At 48.2% G+C, this 19,518-nt stretch overlaps 1 protein-coding gene and 1 long non-coding RNA gene across 20 annotated transcripts in view; both read right to left on the bottom strand.

Moving 5' to 3' along the window:
• Window positions 1–9,660, bottom strand: part of EHBP1 (EH domain binding protein 1) — a 195,532-nt gene extending 185,872 nt beyond the window's left edge. For 10 of the 15 annotated variants that reach the window (XM_015278098.4, XM_046939158.1, XM_046939161.1 and 7 more), the window contains exons 1-2: window positions 9,559–9,660; window positions 8,036–8,452 (exon numbers count right to left, since the gene is read on the bottom strand). In XM_015278098.4, coding sequence (XP_015133584.2) covers window positions 8,036–8,139 — 104 coding nt within the window. In that variant the 5' untranslated portion in view covers window positions 8,140–8,452; window positions 9,559–9,660. The other 5 variants (XM_015278099.4, XM_040698588.2, XM_046939156.1 and 2 more) reach the window with 3 other exon arrangements.
• An 8,073-nt stretch (window positions 9,661–17,733) lies between these two features.
• Window positions 17,734–19,518, bottom strand: part of LOC101749734 — a 47,142-nt gene continuing 45,357 nt past the window's right edge. For all 5 annotated transcript variants that reach the window (XR_005859072.2, XR_001464095.4, XR_001464096.4 and 2 more), the window contains 2 exons: window positions 18,642–18,850; window positions 17,734–17,851 (listed from right to left, as the gene is read on the bottom strand). This is a non-coding gene — a long non-coding RNA (uncharacterized LOC101749734). The remainder of the gene's footprint in view (window positions 17,852–18,641; window positions 18,851–19,518) is intronic.

Raw genomic sequence — 19,518 nt, 5'->3', positions numbered from 1 at the left:
AGCAGGGTGGACATAAGGAAGTTAACATGGACTGTAGTCCTACTATAGTCAAGAGGAGCTCAAGATTACCTTTCCCCCCATTACAATTTGTTGATGCTATCGCTAATTGCAAATCAAGCAAGCGCTCTCCTTCTAACAGCTGTTGCTAAAACAAGAAGTATTATTCTCTACAGTAAACATTCTTACTTCTCCAAATTTTATTTCAGACAAAGCTATTCTGCTCACTGCAGTCAGCACTTTTTCCAGGCTCGTGTGCTGTAAGTACTTCACTGGGATCCACTCCAGGCAAGAGGAATGAACCCAGAGGCAAAAGTGCCCATGCTCCTGCGTTCTGCATGTGGCACTATGAAAGGAGACCAAGAATGGCACTGCCACCTGTTGTGGCACCACGAGGGACTAAAGCAGGGACTAAAGCAGCACTAGATGCCTGCAGTTCTGGTGCTATGGCTGCTTGCACGCTGACTTCTCAATTCTCTGTCAGAAAATCTCATGATTACATCAGCCATGGTGGGAAGTCTAAGGGTAAAGATTACTGTTGGCTCACGTGCAGTTCAGAAAGGAAAAAACCTCAAACCCTATTTACTAGATGAATAAAAGAACCTGCAGGAGAGAAAATAGCAGCTCCTCTACTGTTTGAGAAGTCTTGGAATTCTGAAAAGAGAATGCAGAGGTAATAGAGCTCAAAGCAGCCATCTTCTAGAGGGAGAAATGGAAATGATTTTAGCAAGAAAATGAACTGCAAAAAGCAAAGCTTACCTTCCACAGGGAGTCCCTGTTCTACACACACAAACCCCAATAAGTGGGGGTGAGAGCACCACCGCCAGATGTATTTAAAAGAAAGGAGCTTTTAATAAGCATTAGCAGTAAACAGGAATGGCCTAAATATGCCTCAGTGAGATTCTTTCGCTTTTTGTGGTAAGAGAGGAAGTGGTGAGAAAAGGGTCAGGACTTTCCCATTCCTAAAATTCTCTTACATGTCAAAGATAAAAGAACACAAGGGGAAGTTTTATGAAAACTCACTTGTTTGACTTAAAAGAAATGTATTCCAAGTACTCTATCCAGCCACGGTCTGCATTTGAAGAGAAAAGGAATACAAAAACCGTGTTCTCTGGCAACTTTCCCCACAGCTTTATCAGCTACTGTTTGGGTTACCTACGGGAAGAGACAATCCACTGCTTCGGTTTTCCAGGAGATGATAGGTACAGGTACAACCAGGAGGAAACTACAGGCAAACGGGTGAGGAAAACGAGACCCAGCCAGCCAGCAGCAGGACTCCAGAGCTGCACGGCTGTCAGGTGTTAGCAGCAGATGTCAAGGTTAAGCCCTCTGCTAATAAACCACAGATAAATCAGCAACAGGTTGGGCTGGAACTGTACAGGCTGCTAAGTTAGATCTTTGTTGGAAGAGAGAATTAAGCTGTTTTGACAGCTCTTTTTTTGCTTTTTTAAATCTCCTCCTTACGTACTGCCACAAACAAAGGGATTCAGAGCTTACTTAACAAGCAGTCATTGAAAGTAAAGGAAGTTCACAATGCATGCCGAGTGGCCGTGTACCATGTGCTGCCAACTGCATTCAAAGGTCCACATTCTCCAATTTCTCTGTTTAATACAGCTTTTGATATTAACAGTACCGGCTACGCAAACATCTTCCCAAGGGTAGCTGGGAGGGGAAAGTCAGTTTATGGACACTGGATGTATTTAAGGCCAGGGTGGATGTGCCTCTGGGCAGCCTGGTCTAGTGGGTGGTGACCCTGCACACAGCAGGGGGGTTGAAACTATATGGCCGTTGTGGTCCTTTTCAACCCAGGCCACTCTGTGATTCTATGTGGAAGCACAAGATGGCCAAGGAGGCCACAGTCTTCAGGCATCAGGCAGAACAGGCACCACAACGCACAGCCAGTTTATGCTGAAATTAATACATAGCCACAGAGACAGCAAAGCAGCTGCAGAGCCTGGCCTTAGCTTCACAGTAACCCTCAAAAGTCTCAAATAAGACAACAGTGAAGTAGAAATAAAAAAGGACCCACAATAACAATAAAGAACTGGGACATCTCAGAGCTACTCCCAGCCCCAGAAAGCCTTCTGAGGCACAGCCCTAGCCACCACCATCCATAGCTGCATTTCTGCTAGTGTTAGCACAAGCCTCACCCACAGCTCCCAAGTCCCAGCAATGCCTTTTACGTGCCAAAAGCCACAAGTATCCCACACCTCAACTGCCAAAACACGGAGCCTTGCAGCCAAGAGGCTCTGATGCACTTACACGAACTGCACACAGAAATACATTAGTCAAATAAGGACAAGAGGAAGAAAACAAGTCCTGCTTTATTTGCTGTGTGCATCTCTCAGAGAACAGAAGCTCAGCTGAAGAGTTGCTGTGTTTTGGAGCTCACCATGGGGCACCCAGAGCTGCCTGCAGGGCCAGCACCACACCATGGAGCAGCGCTGGGACACCACGCAGCGCATGCTGTCCGCGTGCAGGGAGCTGGGAGAGCCCTCCAAAGGAAGCACACAGCCTCATTCCCATTGAGCCACCCATGCAGAATGCTTTCTCTGGGGGAACTGAAGGATTTGTTTTGTAATAGTTTCCTCATATTTAGTCAACCTTATCAGCCTCCTCCTCCTCTCCTTATTCACTCCATGCTATGAAAGGGGTTTCAGCTCTCTCCAACCAATTAAAAACTAATTGAAGTAACAGACTGGCACTATACGGCCTGAGACCGAAGATTCAGCTCAGCTGAGGCCGACACAATGTCATAATATTTCATTTTATTTAACCTCGTCGCACTGAAAGAGCTCAAAAGAGTATTCACAGTGATCCAATCCTGAGAAAAATAAATCTTCATTCCAGCTCCAGTCCACCGGGTACAAAGGAACAGCGCACGTACCTTACTGTGTGCGTGCTACAGTGCTGCAGGAACACAGCCAGCTTTTGTTTGTTTGTACAGCTCTGCAAAGAAGTTCACTAAGTGCACACACACACACATACACACAGCTTCCCTCTCAAATATAAAGCTATGTTAGAACTCCAAGGCAGGGTACTTTCTTTATTCGAGGAGCCATCCTCATCCCTTTAAGTGAATGAATGGCAGGCCATTAGGATGGATTTGTCTACGCTTGGCTCTAACCTTATCTCTTTTGCTTCAGACAGTTATTTTTGTTATTACTAGGATGGTAAACTAAGTCATGGAACTGCTGGAAAGAATTCTGTCTCTCAAAGACAAATAAAACTCTGCAGAAGTATTTATCATAAGGTTGGCTCCTTCCACATTAAGAGAAAACTTCATGTCTGGTTCAACCAATGTAACCTATTAGGAGCTGCACACAGGGCTGCCAACCCTGCCACAGGGCTGCTGCAGATAGGTGTAAATATGCAGCATTAACAACAGGAGAAGTATAGCAGGAAAGGATTTACATATACTCATAGCCTTCCTATTAAAGATGTCCTCACTGCACAAAATGTAACCAACAATTTAGATGCGATATCCCTCATTTGTAGTCCACGGCACTGACATAGGGATATAAAAGGGGTTTGCTGGCCAGCTTGGTGAGGTAGGAGTGAGGCAGACACTTCAAAGGAAATCTGCATTTCTCAAATGAAAGATTTTCTTCTGGGTGCTGAGAGAGATGCGAGCTGGCAGAGAACTGCATTTGCATAGGGAAAGTACGTGTGTTCTAATTGTCTGCAGGAAGAAAGGGACACGACTGACCTCCAGCACAGCTGGTGGTGAGAATTTGGAAAAGAATCACTTGGAAAGAATAAGCTTGATATACAATTTAACCCCTCAGAAAGTCCTCAGAGCAAAATGGATACAAATTAAGAAAACAATGAAACGTATTTGCAGATGGGGATTATTTAGCACGGAATTAGAGATCTAAATCAACAGCGTGAGGACTGAGTATGTGTTACTTGAGGAGAAAAGCTATAAAAGCCAAGAGGAAGTGCCTGATGCTTTCTGTGCACACGGTGTACTTGTCAGGTACGCTCACATGGCCAGTGCAAATCCCATTAAGAACTCACAAGAGCAAGGCCACGACAGAAACACAGGTCTCAGGAAACACAATTCCAAGCTCCTAAACTCCTCTGCAGTGCATCTCTTTCTGCCACACGTTTCCATGTGACTACGCTTAGTAATGACCAGCACTACTGAGGTGCTCACAAAACTCAACAGCTATGCAAAGCGAGGCAATGACCCCGAGCAGGCAGCCTGCATTGGCTGCTAACTGCGGAGCTCCCGGTGCCCGCAGCAGGAAAGCAGGGAGCAGAAGGCAGGCAGGCTGGTGTGAACTGAGGAATCTCAAAAAGCTCCTCTCTCTCCCATGCACAGTGCACGCCAAATGTTGAAATTCCTGCAGCATCCAGTTATGAAACTACAATAGAAGAGGGAAACAGATGGCCAAAGTCTTTAGGAAAAAAAAAAATGAAGCATTACTTCATTTGCAATAGAGAAAGCTATGTATTTGAAAATATAGAACCTACTTCAGAGCATACCGACTTGATACAAAAATAGGTGACTTACTTAGTGAACGTGCAGCCTGCCTTCAGTTAAAGCAGCATCTAAGTGAGTTTGAACCCTCTGAGAGCACCGCAGCTCCGTGTATGTTGAAGCATGATTTAAAAGCAAAGCAATTCACGTAGATGAAGCAGCACCTGCATCCAGGTAAGTGGCTTTCCTGCTCCCAAAAACATGTGGTGGACAAGCACGTATTAAGAACTCAGAAATGAGGCCACACTACACGTGGAAGATCCTGTTGAAGCCCTGACTCGCAGGACACCCATACAGAGAAATGAGGAAACACGAAAGCCACCCCACCCCCAAAGAGCCCATGAGTTCAACTAGACAGGGCTGATCCAGCAGCCCCGTAACGCTGCCACCACAGCTGCAGCTCCAAGCACTGGAACAGCTCCTGCAGGAGCCGCAGCGTGACACCTGCCCTGCACCCACATCCCCCTGCAGCAGGCTGCTAGGACAGCACAGAGCTGCACGTGCTGCCCGGTTTTCAAATGCACCTCCCTGTATGCGTTCATGCACAAAACTAATTTCTGGTTCGGGGATCTTTTGGTGGCGGTTCTTTTTCCTCTCAAGGGATCTGCACTGAGGACAGGCCTACGTGAACGCTTCCCTTCCACACTCTGCTCCTCCAAGCCAGGACTGCCATGCTGGCTGCAAAATCCCATGCAGCCCCGGCTCATCCCAAGGGTAAGCAGAGGATGACACACTCCAGCACCACCAAGCAAGCTCCTTTCCAAAAATCAACTGCTTATACGATTAATGCAATGCATTCCATTTTCACACTGGCAGGGCTCACTAATCCACATTAGAGACCCGGGCTGCATTTATTTATCCATATGAAGCGAAAGGCCCTATATGAACTAACTGCTCGATTTTACAAAGGCGCTGAGCTGCCACGATAATTAGGGCTGGGTCAGAGGGAGCAGCCAGAATGCCACAGATGCAACTTGGCCCTGCTAATTACCTGGAAATGAAGCTTTTCTAATGAAACAGTGACAACACCGGGCAGCCCATCACAATCTGTCCCCCCAAACACTACCAGTGCAAAGCAATCACCTGAGATGAGCTGCCAACAAGGGTCAGAAGCAAGAGGCAGCAGGGATTGTTAGCCTATGCAGGAGAAATGCTGCTGTTCCTGGAGGTGATCCTTTTAAAGACTGGAGCAACAACAGCAGAGTGGCAGCGACCTGCCAGCATTACACGTTTCTGAGCTGTTTCGGACACTATGCAAAACCATTCTGAGTCAGCACAGGTTCAGGGGAGCCAAAAAGCATGACGGCCTCCCAGAAACCCACCTGAGGCTGCAAAGTGTGCATGGGCAGCTTCAAATGGAAGAGTCATTTCCCAAAGTCAGATAAGCAGAACCCCAGCAGCAGAGAGCAGCTCGGAGCACGCAGCCCGGCCCGGCCCTGCACAGCCTCACACACAAACGCATCTCAGTTCAACTGTGTTTATGACTGCATTGTCATTTATTTTAAATTCTCAATGGAGCATTCTTTTCCTGCAGAAACACTGCATTGTTCAAATGCCAGTACATTAAAATAACTTAGTGCTTACCACATTTCGATCCAAATACACTTACAGTGTGGAGCTACAAAGACAGACGACCACTCTGATGCTTAATACAAGTTAGCACTGCTTTCAGTGCAAAGAGCATATGGAGTTCATTTCTCCCTTGGAACTCACATGCTTAAGGAACATTTTTGTGAAGGCTCTCCAAATAAGAGGAAGCAGAACAGAAAGCCTGCAATCAAATGATGGTGTGAATGATTCTTCCCCATTGTTTTTTTTATTTTTTCCTAGAATTCATCCACATTTCACCACCATACCTCTCTTTCCTCACAACCAATGCAAGCACCAACCCGGCACATTACATCAAAGAATGGAAAGCAAAGACTCAGATGGACAACTTCTAAAATATAAGTCAGCTGCACGTTTGAGGTTTTGAAAGGCAGTATCACCACTCAGCGTGCTGGCATACTGCTAGGTGGTCATCTATGATAGAAACAATTAACTTCTTGTTCCAAAATAACACGATTGCTGACAGGAGAACTTGTGTGTCACTTATTCTTGGGTGTAACGAGGTTGCAGATCCAATCTGAACATTCATACTTCAGTACTGAAGTGTTCTGCACACTCACAAGGAAGGAGTGAAAGGGAAAATGAGAGCCAAAAGAGGTGAGTTGGTGTAAAGGATAAATAGAAGGTGAAAAAGCCATTAAATGTTACACACACAAATACTGAAATAAACCTGGTACAATTACCAAGGAGAACTCCTGGGCCTGAACTGGACGGTTGGTCACCTGGGATGATTGTGACAGCTTCCTTCAACCATTACAATATTTTTATTCATAAGTTTGTTCAGTGAAAGAAAGTTCAAATTCCAAAATGATTCTGTTTCTTGATCATCTTTGGAGATACTTTGGGCTAGCAGGTAGTTTGTTAGAAATAAACAAACAACTAAGCCAGCGGAGCTCCTTTAAGGCAGAGCAGCAAGCAGCCTTCCAGCACATCTGACTGACATTCCCAACTCCGAGAGATAGAGTTTGAATCTGTAGAGGCAATTACTCATAACCAGCAAAGGCAGCCAATGCAAGGGCCAGCCTTGCCAACAGGACGAAGTGAGTATTAGAAGGAGGCTGCAGATTGTCTCAGGGCAGTTTGAACATCTCTGTCCGCAAGGACTGCAAAGTACTTTCTCCATGCCCTGCTACTACAGGCTCATGCTAATGTGAGGAATTACAACATCAATACTCCAAAGGTATAAAAGCATTCCAGTATTTGTATAACGGAGATGTTTGCTAGCAGACTGTAAAAGCTGTTTCCAGTCTTCCTCATCAGATGCACTTAAGTTCATTTTGCACAGGAAGCAAGACGGGCCTGTGCCAGACCCACACAATTAACATAACTGCTGTCTAGTCAGCTCCAAAGCCATCCAACTGGACCGCTACTGCACGAAATTCCTGTCCAACCAACCAAATACCTTCAGCCAATTCCCAGGGACCCATCTCTCATCTCTTTTCTTAAGAAGATGGAAAGGAAGGAGGAGAGACGAGACATCCTCAGGTAAAGGAGTCAAAATCAAAAGCGGATGACGACAACGCCACGCTCAGGGCTGATCCCAAATGCCTCAGTCAGCTAAGGGCAGCGTCAGCAGGGGACAACCAGCCCCAAGAGCAAGCTGCAGGTCAGAAAAGGACCCTTGGAAAATACATACAACATAGATAAATGAATAGCAAAAAAAAAAAAAAGAAACTCACTAAGCTACACGTGCCGAGCTCATAAATGCACTGTCCCACATAATAAAGCCAGCAAAGAAAATCACAACACGGAACAGAACCAACAGGTCCAAGATGCAGCACTGTGCTCCAGGGAGACGAGCACCCCACACAGCTGCTTCTACTATGGGCAAGTGAGGAAAGCAAGGCCATGCCCACTCCAAACAACACGCAACGAGCAACATCCTTCCATTTCAGCATCAAGAACTCACTCCGCATTTGGGCAGCAGCGCGAGCCACTTCTTACCATTTTTTGGTGCACTCCACCATCAGCTCCTGGTAAGAGGCCACAAACTGGAACTTGGAGGCATGTTTCCCAACACGCTGCAGTCTTTTCCAAACTGAAGCCATGATGGCGAGAAACACCAGTCCTGTGGCACAGGTGCAGGAACAGCAACGTAGGCGTAAGAGCGTGCGTGCTCAATACTAGCAGGTTTATATACAGATGCAGGAAAGACAACGCACAAGAAGCTCGAGAGAACGTCTACAACTCATATTCCACCTCTCCTTTCTTCACGGTAGAAACCCCAGCGCAGCTGAACGGCTCATCACTGTCCGGGAGCAGCAGGCAATAGGAGCTGCGGAGAGGGCGAAAGACGCGAGGAAGTTCTCTCATGGAACCGTCATCATTCCTCACACAGCGGATGGCGGGGAGACTGCAGGACTGGGAGACAAAAAGGCCGGGGAGGAGGCAGGTTAGCAGACGGCACGCTGCCATCGCTCCCAGCCCGGAACGCTCCACGCAACGGCCACAAACCACACCGACGGACCCCATCCCGTCACCCCGAATAAATACATATATTTATACCGCTGCAGCAATTTTAGGAATGCAAACCGCGAGGCTGTTTGGGGGCGTATCAACGCGTCCTTCTAGCGGCACCATCACCGCGGCGGCGGCCGGCAGCGGGGCAGCGGGGCCCGGCGGCACCCCTGGAAGCGAGGCGGGACGCGGGGAGACGCCTTCTTTGTCTCCGCGCCGACGACAAAAGCTCTAACAGTTGTCCCCCATCACGCGCGCACCCCGCGCCTCGTTCCGGGCAGGGAGGGGGAGCGCTACCGCCGAACCGCCCGGGTCGGGGAACGACGAGGGAGGGCGGGGCGGCCCGGCTGCCCCGCTGCCCGCAGGTCGCCCTCCATCCCGGGCCGGAGGAGGCGGCGGACGGGAGGCGGAGGAGCCCGGCGGCGCGGGGCGCTGCACCTGGCGGCGGCGCTCACCTGCAGCCCGCCGGGGCCCCGCTTCCCCGCCACCCCCCGCCCGGCCGCCGTCAGCCCCGCGCCCCCCGCAGCCGTCGGCCGGCAGCCGTTGGGGTTTAAAAATTAAAACGCCACCGGCGAGGAGCGCGCGAGGGGCGGTGGGGCGCGGGCGGGGAAGGCGCGGGGCGGCTCCCGGGGGCGCGGCGCTCACCTGCACCCGCTCCTCACGGCGTTCCCCGGGGCGGGCGCTGGCACCGCGCGGCGAGCCGAGAGGCGGCCCCGCCGCTGCCCATCGCCGCGGCGGCGCCCCGCGGCCGTCCCCCGTCTTCCCGCGGCGAGCGCCGGGCGCGCGTCGCCTCCGGCCGCACCACGCCCCGCCGGCCGGGCAGCCCGCGCGGGTCCCGCCGCGCCTCACGCCGCCACCATCGCCCTCCTGCCGGCGCTGCGCCGCGTCTCGCCTCAGCCCGGCCCGGCCCGGCCCGCCGCCCCCCGGCCAGGAGCGGCCCGCCCCCGCCGTCCCATTGGCTGAACCGCGCGCCCCGCGTGAACCATTGGTCGCCGCTCGGCGTCAATCACCTGCGGGCCGGAGGGGGAGACCCTCGCGCAACGGGGAGAGCGAAGCAGTGAAGGGAGACGGCGCTCGCAACACCTCCTCTCCCGAGCTCTCCCCCTCACGTCAATCTCTTTTCTGATTGGCTACAGTGCGGGGGAGTAGGCGGGGTCGAGTGTTAGGGATGCCCATTCGATAGGCGCGCTCGGCCGCCCGTCGGCACGAGAACGTGCGGCGATTGGCGGTGGCGCCTCCCAAAGCAGAAAGGTGGGCGCGGGGCGAGGAGCGGGCTGTCAGGGAGGGGCGTGGCCGCGCGGCGGCGGGCTGCGGCTCCCGCGGGCCGGGCCGTCCCGTCCCGTCAGGCGTGCCCTCCTGGCAGGCGTGGCCGCGGCTCGGCCTTCCTCGCACCTCGGCGGCTTCGAGCGCGTGTGGCAGATTTCCTGCCCTGTTCCGCACACAGAGTAATTCCCGCACGCTTGACGCAGACGTGCCCCTTTTTAAGAGCCGATCAGCTGTTCGGGGTGTGGGAAACGAGGCCGGGCGTGCAGCGCCTCGAGCTTCTTTTCCTCCATCCGAGCGAGGGCGGGCGCCGTGCGTGCTGTGTGAGGCGCAGCGCTGCCGGCTGCCCGGTGACTTGAGCTTCAGCCGGCATTATTTATTAACACGTTCCATTTCCCTCATCGCTTTCAGCTTCGAGTTACGCCGGGCTGCAGACCCACACGGCCGTGCTTCCCGCCGTGCTGCGAGCAGGAACACAGCCGCGTGATGAGCGGGCAGTGCCCTGTGTTAATTAAACACACGTCATTTGTGCGGCGAGATCTCTGTGGAGCTGTATTTGTGTCTATTTGTGCACGCCCTCGTCGCTGGCACCTGGAAATGGCGCCGGGGTTGGGATGCCGGTGGGTGATGAGAGAGTCCCCATAGCAGCCTGACCTGCTTCCTAGAAGCAGCTGCTCCCACCGAGGACGCTCCTGCTATCCCAAAAGACATGCTTGTGCTCTTGGTCTCCCCCTCTGCCGACAGTAAGATATCCAGCCTCTTGCACAAACTCACCACAAATCCTGTTTGTTGTTTTCCCCACCATTTTGGTTCCCGTTCCCTGACTTCATCCTGATGTTAGAAGGTTTCAGACCTCCTGGTCCACGTAGAAAGATTAGCTATGCTCTGCTTAAGTTATTCCCTGTTAATCTGGAAAGCTATACGGCCTCTCCCTTCTCCTTCAACACCTCTTCATCAGAATGACTAAGGACGGGTTGTTCACCAGGAAAGAAATGACCTTTGCTAGAAATAGCTATCGTTATAAATCTGTTTCCCCGTCCTTCTGTACATGAGCCTGCAGAAATGTCACCGAGGAAATTGACTAATTGGATTATATCAAATTGGTGAGAGCATTCAGCTTTTTGAGGCAATGGGTCGTGCCTCCACCTGCTACATCTTAAGCTTCCTTATCTTTCTGGATCCCTTCAGAAGTTTGATCCCAAAGGTAGTGGAGAATTTGCACAGACTTCCCCAGATCTCAGCAAAGCGCCGTCCTCCTGGTCCTGAATGTGTTGCTGACTGATTTGCAGTGCCTTAAAAGTCAATTCTGCAATAAGTGATGCTCACTGGGTTCTGTTGCAGCAGACTAGCCTGATGGCTCTTTGCTTTGTTTCACCACATCACAAAATGTATGCAGCAATGGGAGCAGTTTTTTAATCCTCTCTTCTTCACTGAGCTGTCTTTTCACACCGGCTGATGACACTAACAGCCATTCCCTATTGGAGGGGAAAATGTTTCGAATGTTCCCTCTGCTAACTACTGGTTAAAACTCTTTTTTAGGGGGAGGTGAAGGTGGAATACTCCATTTTCTCTGTGCAATGAAAGCTTGACTTTGAGAGTGGCACCTGAGAAAGGGTGACTCCCTCATGGCAGAATTAGTCCTGTTGCTATTGTAGCCTGTAGTGAAAGTATATGACTTAAGCAACGTGTTCTGCGTTGCTCTTGAGGAAGTAGCACTAGGTATAAAAATATCACAAGTTGGATTTTGCCTTAACAGCAGAGAGTCAGGATGTGCTGTGTTGGACTTGTTAACACTCTGGCATGTACAGGGGCCAACAGGCCAGCCTGGTACTCACCTCCCAACCTGCTGACCTGGGTAGTGTTTCTCCTGCTTGACTTCAGCCCACAGCAGCTATGTGGTGAGACCCTGCTGTGCTCTGTCCAGAAGAGGTGCCTCAAAAGCCCATTCCTGGGTGACAGCTTCATGTCACAGCCTTTGCAAACAGCTTCACTGCACCATCCCAGAGGTGCTGGGTGCTCATGCCCAGCCCAAGATCCTGTAGGTAAAGCCAAGAGTCTGCTTCCAAAAGGGAGGATGAAAAACATCCTCACCTGTAATTCCTTTAACCCACCTCTATCTGGCTGAAATTCTTCCAAAACCACTCAGCAGTAAGGGAGACAACGTATTTATCTGCAGACGAGGTCAAGGACAGGAGTCACATTCCTGAAATGCAGAAGCCATGTTGCAGCAGTTCAGCCCTTGGAGCCAAGATGAAAGATGGGGTGTTGATGGTGGAGACCCACACATTGCAGACAGCATTTCCTTATTCTGCCACATAAAACACTGGTTTAGAACTGATTTCTTCAGGGAATATTTCCCAGTATTATTTCCAGTCAGTCTTATGTTGACTGGCTCGTAAATGGTCTGAATGAGTTAATGAGTTTTGTCATCCAGCTTTTGGTATCCTTTAGAGTTGTGCCCTCATTGTAGCCTCAATTTCTCCCTGGGAAGGGAAGGGAAGGGAAGGGAAGGGAAGGGAAGGGAAGGGAAGGGAAGGGAAGGGAAGGGAAGGGAAGGGAAGGGAAGGGAAGGGAAGAGCAGGCTGTGCTTTGTCCATAAATAACAGCTTTCGATCCTTCCATCTTGCTTTGTGTCTTCTGTACCTTTTCCAGTTCTTCAATACCCTTCCTGTGTGGTCTCCCTTGCCTTTTTGCAAAGTAAAATTATGCTTGCTTAGGACATCCTGCAGCATTAATGAGGTTAAGAGTTTCTTTCTCTGTTTGTTGTCTTTTTGTTTGTTCGTTTGTTTTTAAATAAATACCACATTTCTTACCAAATAATTCAGCTGCTGATTTAATTTAAGATGCCCTTCAGGAATACTGACCTTGATTTTCTGGAACTGTTGGCTTTTTCCTCTTTGTAATAACTTCTTTTTGTCTTCTCTGAAATTCTTTTTACCTTTGAGCACGTAACATATACTTTATTCATCACCTAATTGCTTGTTACACAGCCTGCCAACAGCACTCTGTGGAGACAGCTGAAAGGGAGAGGGCCTTCAGACAAGCGTTAGACAAGATAAGCAAGCAACCCATGGCTGGGATTTGCAAAAAACCATTTCAGATACATACGGCAGCACAGTGAGAAAGTCTCTTTCTCCACAAAAGCAGAATCTGAACAGAAAGACCCTTTTCCAAGAGCACTGGCAGAAAATCTGAGATGGAGCAAGTTCATCTGCAGATGGAGGTTCCTGGAGGCACCTAAAGAAATTGCCACTGCAGAGATGGAGGGGTCGAGGAGTTACAGTTGTGGAGCCCATGCCTTTCTTTTATTTTTTTTTAATCTGAGATCCTGGTTATTAGAATCTGAGTAGTTGGACATGCAATCAGAATACCATACTGGAAAAGAATTTAAGCCTTTCAACTGTATTTCAATAACTCTGCATAAATACCAGAGAAATCATAAAAATGTAATACAGCTGTCTCCAAAGATTAGGCAGGAAATTCCTCTTTGTCCAAATACAATATCATATGTCGCCTTTAAAGAGAACGCCTAGTTAACTTTGGATCTACACCATCAGTCATCCACACTGCCTGTTAGGAACAGAGGTATGCTGCCTTGGAGTGGGGGCATTAACGAGGCACAGGCCAGCACAGATCACATCCGAACAAATCCTCACCAAGATCTGAACTTCACCATGGGTGTGACAGTCCTCTGTACTCAGCTCTGGTGAGGCTGCACCTCAAGTGCTGTGTTCAGTGTTGGGATCCTCGCTACAAGAAAGACATCGAGGCCCTGGCATGTGTCCAGAGAAGCTGTGAGGGGTCTGGAGCATGAGTGTGATGGGGAGCAGCTGAGGGAACTGGGATTGTTCAGTCTGGGGAAGAGGAGACGCAGGGAGACCTTATTGCTCTCTACAACTGCCTGATGGGAGGAGGGGGTCAGCCTCTTCTCCCAGGTGACAGCGATAGGATGAGAGGCAATGGCCTCAGGTTGCATCAGAGAAGGTTCAGGTTGGGTGTTAGGAAACATTTTTTCTCCAAAAGGGCAGTGATGCAGTGGCACAGGGTGCCCAGGGAGGCAGTGGAGTCACCATCCCTGAAGGTGCTCAAGAACCATGGGGATCTGGCACTGAGGGACGTGGGTTAATGGGCGACATTGGTAGTAGGAGGACAGTTGCACATGATGATATTAGAGGCTTTTTCCAACCTTAGTGATTCTATAAATTACCTTGCATATGTGACAAGACAATCTATTATGCAAACCCAAGCTCCTACCAGACGAAGAAAATTTGTAACACCAGAATCCCAAACACCATACAACAAGACTTTAGGGCCTAATGGCAACAGTGATATGGCCTTAGTCCTGGAGAGGGCTTATGATTAGCAAAGTTATAGTTAATGAAAATGATCCCATGAACCTTATCTATGCAAGGACACACAAGCGGACAAGCATTTGTAGGCTTTGGTCCTGGTGCTGGAGACACTGCAGGGAAAACCTGCCTCTCTTGAACTGTGTCCAGTTCTGGGCTCCCCAGTTCAAGAAAGACAGGGATCTCCTAGGAGGAGTGCAGCTGAGGCCACAAAGATGATAAAGGCCCTGGGGCATCTCCCTTACTGGGAAAGGCTGAGAGATCTGGGGCTGTTCAGCCCAGAGAAAAGAAGACTGAGGGGGAATCTGATTGATATTTTGCCTCCCTTTAGGTATGCGTAACAGATGAGGCCAGGCTCTTCTCAGCAGAGCATAATGATACAACAAAGATACCTCCTAAAACTTGAACATAGGAAGTTCCATACTAACATGCAGAAGAACTTCTTTACAGTAAGGATGACTGAGCACTGCAACAGCTTGCCCAGAGAGGTTGTGCAGCCTCCTTCTATGGAGGTATTCCAGACCCAACTAGATGCTGACCTTTGCAACCTATTGAAGAGTACCCACTTTAGCAGGGGGTTGGATTTGATGATCTTGAAGGTCTTTTCCAACCTAAGCAATTCTATGATTCTATGATTCTATGTTGTAAAACTGATTGTAAAATTGCCTACTCCTATTTTTACAATCTCAGCCATGTCCAAACTATGTAATTCCAGGCTCAGAAAGAGCTCTTTGGTATGTCTGAATCAATTCACATGTATTTAAGAGTGTTATACATTATTTCAACAGAGTGTATTACTTTAAGTCTTTGTTAATCTCCTTGTACACTTCTAACACTGCATGCATTGAAGTCACAATAAGCAAATATTGACTAACTCCTGTAGCGCTCTCTCTGCTTACATAGAGAGTTGATCTCCAAAGCACAGACTGGGACTTCAGCTCCTCCATCCTGGTATTAACCATAAAATCATTTGAGTTGGAAGGGACCCTTTAAGGTTATCTAGTCCAACACCCCAGCAACGAACAGGGACACCTACAGCTTGATCAGATTGCTCAAAGCCCTGTCAAGCCTGACCTTGGATATCTCCAAGATGACTTAGGGTGTGAGTGGTCAAATGCATAGTTAGGAAGAAACAAGTTGGAACTCACTAAAGGTGGGCTGTATGGCTCATTCTGCCAGATTGTGGCAGTGTTTGGCTGGTGGAGTACAAACAGCCTTACCCAGCATTTGTCCCTGTGGGAGACTGCTCAGTGAGTCCCAGCTGAAGGAGGAGGTTCAGCTAGTCAGCTGTTTTTCCTCCACAGCCTGGGAAGGGACATTCAGATTTCTTTCTCTGAATAGTTTTGGGAATCTTATTAACCAGGATAAGTGAATGCTTTTACAGCTCCACAGAGCTACAATAAAAAAAACAAACTTGATCAGTCACCACAGGTACGCTTTCCTTCCATCTCTACCCAGAGCTCTGGAGCTCAGCAAGGACATACACAACAACAGCAAAAGGCTGGTGAGGGCATCTCAGCCTCTTTCTTTCTAGCAAAAGATCCTGTATCATCCAAACTAGCAAATCTGTCTGTTTAGGGGAACAACAGATAAATCGGAAGTTCTGGCAAAGCCCAGGAAAAATAACAGCTCAATGCTGTTGAAAAGAAAGCTATCAGAAATTAATTTGTCTGACAGTATGCCTTTATGCTCTGTGCTGAAGAAGAACAAGAGTCCTTTCATGCACATTGAATTTACCTGTGGTGCGTATCAGCTTCTGTCAGCAAGGCTCTAAGCGTTATCGGTGTAGGGCAATGGATGATGGCTGCTGCCTGGCACCCGCCCTCAGCGCAGCACTCTTGCATCCCAAAGATGATGCCCCCCAGCTGAGCTGGCGAGCTGTGGCTCTGCCAGGAAGAGGCAGAAGACAGCTCTTGCTGGAGGGGCTTAGAAGGGCTGGGGAAAGAGGAGCTGCAGGAAGAGGCCATCCCATGCTCTCTGGTCTGCAGAAGGAGCACTGGTGCCAGCCAGGCAATGGAACAACGCGGTGCAGAGAAGCAGTTTGATAAAATGTCTGAAAGTCATGTCCATTCCCAGCTCTGTCAAAGGTTATCTTATACAACCTCTTAGCTCTGCAACAAAAGAGTATTGATGCTCACCTACCTTTAAATGTTGGGTTTACAGTCTCACAGTTGGCCGACTCCTACAGTTGGCCAATACATGCTACAGTCAATAGGAAAGATAAGACTTGTACTCTAGTTTTGTGATTTCTAATGCACTTCCCTTCCAGCAGATCGAAATCATTTTGTTGGGAAAGGAATGATTGCAAAATAAATTCTGCTGCGCATCTGTATGTGATGTGTTGTACACATGGCCAGGAGATGAGTGGATTTTTCAGGAGGACAGTGAAGAGCATTTCTTCCTTCACAGGATTTTCTTTTGTCAGACTTCTCATTGAGAGGGCAAACTGCAAAGATGATGGGATGGTGCAACTTACAGCCATGTGCTCCTGTTGCTTATTTAAAGCATTGCCGAAGTTACTTATTTTTCCTAGTATCAATCTTAGAAGAGTTGAACAAGTTTAGCAAATCTTCCCATTCAAAAGATCAACCTGAAACAGTCATAAAAAACAGGCATGAAAAGTCTGACTGAATTAGAATCACAGAAACATAGAATGGCCAGGGTTGAAAAGGACCACAGTGATCATGTAGTTTCATACCCCTGCTATGTGCAGGGTCGCCAACCAGCAGACCAGGCTGCCCAGAGCCACATCCAGCCTGGCCTTGAATGCCTCCAGGGATGGGGCATCCACAGCCTCCTTGGGCAACCTGTTCAGTGCGTCACCACCCTCTGGGTGAAAAACTTCCTCCTAGTATCCAACCTAAACCACCCCTGTCTCAGTTTAAGACCATTACCCCTAGACTTGTTTGGCTAGAAGGAACCAAACAAAGAGGCTGTAGCTTCTGGCAACGTTACTCGCTGTAGATGGACTTCAGTTTGCTAGACCCACTACATCAGTTAATGTTGACCTCATTGTTTGCTGCGAAGTCATGATGCATTTCTCAGTGCACTGCAGAATCACCTCAGTGAGACCAAAATAAAACCCACAGAAAGGTTTTATGTAACACTGAGGCTACACGATCTCTAATGTAGTTTTCTTATTGGAGCAAGAGCCAAGAACAGCTTAAATTCATTAGCTAATGGCCTGTGACAATGAAGGACAAAGACAATTATTATGCCTATCTCCCAGCTGATCATTTCTGTTTGAAAAAAATGCAACAAATTATTGTTCTCCCATATTAATGCATCATAACGGATTAATATCATATCAAGAGAAAGCCATTTCTTTCAAAATGCAGACTAATGCTGGATAAATTTGATTTTTATAGATGAAAGCTTGGTAGAAAAAAAAAATTGAGATTTTATTAGAGCCATGGACAATCACATTACTTTTTGTATGATAGGAAGACTTCAGTATTGAATCAGGAAATTGATCTCAAGAAATTTTTTCTCCTAAAGACTTATCAATTCCCTGAGCATCTCTCATTGCATCTCAAATACTTATCCTTGGATATTATAGCCAGGGGCACTGTATCTTAATGACTTTTTATTTATAGGATAGTCTGGAAAAACATACAATATGGAGTCTTGAAGGGAGTGAAAACCTCCTGCCTCTCTCAGTATCAGCTGTTGATCCAATTCTTCTTTTCACCTGAACAGGGAAAGAAAAAGGAAGTCAGAGTAGTTGCACATTTGGAATGATAAATATCATTACTTCACTTCTGCATCATTTACAAAACTTCACTTTCCGCGAGGCTTTTGTTTAGAAAAATGTTATATGGTTAAAGAATCTGAAGACTGTGGGTCTGTTTCTGAAATGCAGAAAACAATATCTTAACATGGAAATGGAAAATCAGCTCCTCAGCTCCAGCAAAACACACATTGCTTCACACTCCTTGTAATTTTTAAGGCCAACAGGTAAAGCACGGAAGAAATGGCACGTCACCCAAGTCTGCCAAGAGCTGTAAATTCAGACTAAGCAGGACCCAGCTGGATCCACCAGGACTTCAGGGCCCTTTCTAGGACTTGTGCACATGCACAGGGAGCTGGCAGCTCTAAAACACTACTAAGCCTCCCCAAGGCTGCTAACACTAGCTAGTCCCTGTCACACAGTGAGGGAAACCCACCAACATGCTCAGTTGCCCAACATCTCCTGCAACCAGCAGCTGTGGCTTTCTTTAATTTTCGATGTCAATTTAAGGTTTTCTGAAGCTTTATGTGCTTCACTCTGCCTCTTACCAACAAGATGCTAGATAACTACTGCCAGCAGACACTTCTCCCAGCACCAAAGCACGCGATCCGCAACTCTTTGTAGTATCAAGCAAACTTACCAAGAAGCCCATAAGCCCTGGTTTTATGGACAGTATTTTATGGAATTGCACATTCTAGGAACCACCTGCCCGTTGTTCCTGGAGACCACATGGAACTCCCCAGAAACTCACCTGGAGCTGCAGCCCATCCTCCTTCCCCATCATACTTCAATTGCTCCCGGTTGTCATTTGTGGACGTTCAGACCTCTCCATTACTCTGGTGGTAATGGGTTGTTCATCATGTTCTGGGGCTTGACAAACGCCAGACTCATCCACTAGTGATATATGCTGACCACGAAGCCTCAGTTAGCAAGCACCTTGTAACCCAGCTTTCACTCTCCCTGAAACAAAAGTAGCTGTGGATAAGTTCTGGCGTCCCAGCATGGCGTAAGTATGCAATTACAACTCGTCCTAAGGATGTCCTCCCTGTTCCACAAAACAGCCTTTGTACATCTTCTCTTTGCAGCTGACCTTTGCAATGTAAGCCACTGAGACCAATAAAAGGCATAACATGGACTACGTACACGGAGCGTTGCAGATTATGAAATCCAATGCCGTATTTCAGAAGTCATAAAAACATTATTTAATTCCCAGTAACTCCCCTCCTTCCCCTCCCCCCCTTCCCCCGAGAGACTCTGGAATATGTTTATGCACTAAAGTGCCAAAATGATAAAAGGCACTGATTTTGTGCTATTTGCATTGTGGTGAGCTAGTTATTACACGGCATTTCATAAATACAGGGAGTCAGAAATAATTAGTATGCTGAATAACGAGCTTTCCTCTACAATGCAGCGCAGTACATTTTAAATCACCCATTTTCAGGGAGCACTTGCACAGCCTGGCTTAAACACAAGAGAAAAAAAAAGATAGGAAATCTTGGGGGGGGAAAAGGCTGCTGTTGGGTTTTGTTCTGTTTTCTTTCCCTTTAAAGGGTGGTGTATTGACAGTAACAGCCCCATGGCCGCAGGGACAAGCAGCAGGAGCTGCGCCTTTCCCAAGTGGCAGGGAC

This window comes from Gallus gallus, chromosome 3 (assembly GCF_016699485.2).
Source record: "Gallus gallus isolate bGalGal1 chromosome 3, bGalGal1.mat.broiler.GRCg7b, whole genome shotgun sequence".
Lineage (NCBI taxonomy): Eukaryota > Metazoa > Chordata > Aves > Galliformes > Phasianidae > Gallus > Gallus gallus.
The sequence above is the reverse complement of the archived record's forward strand: the minus strand, read 5'-3'. Positions and strand labels throughout refer to the sequence as shown.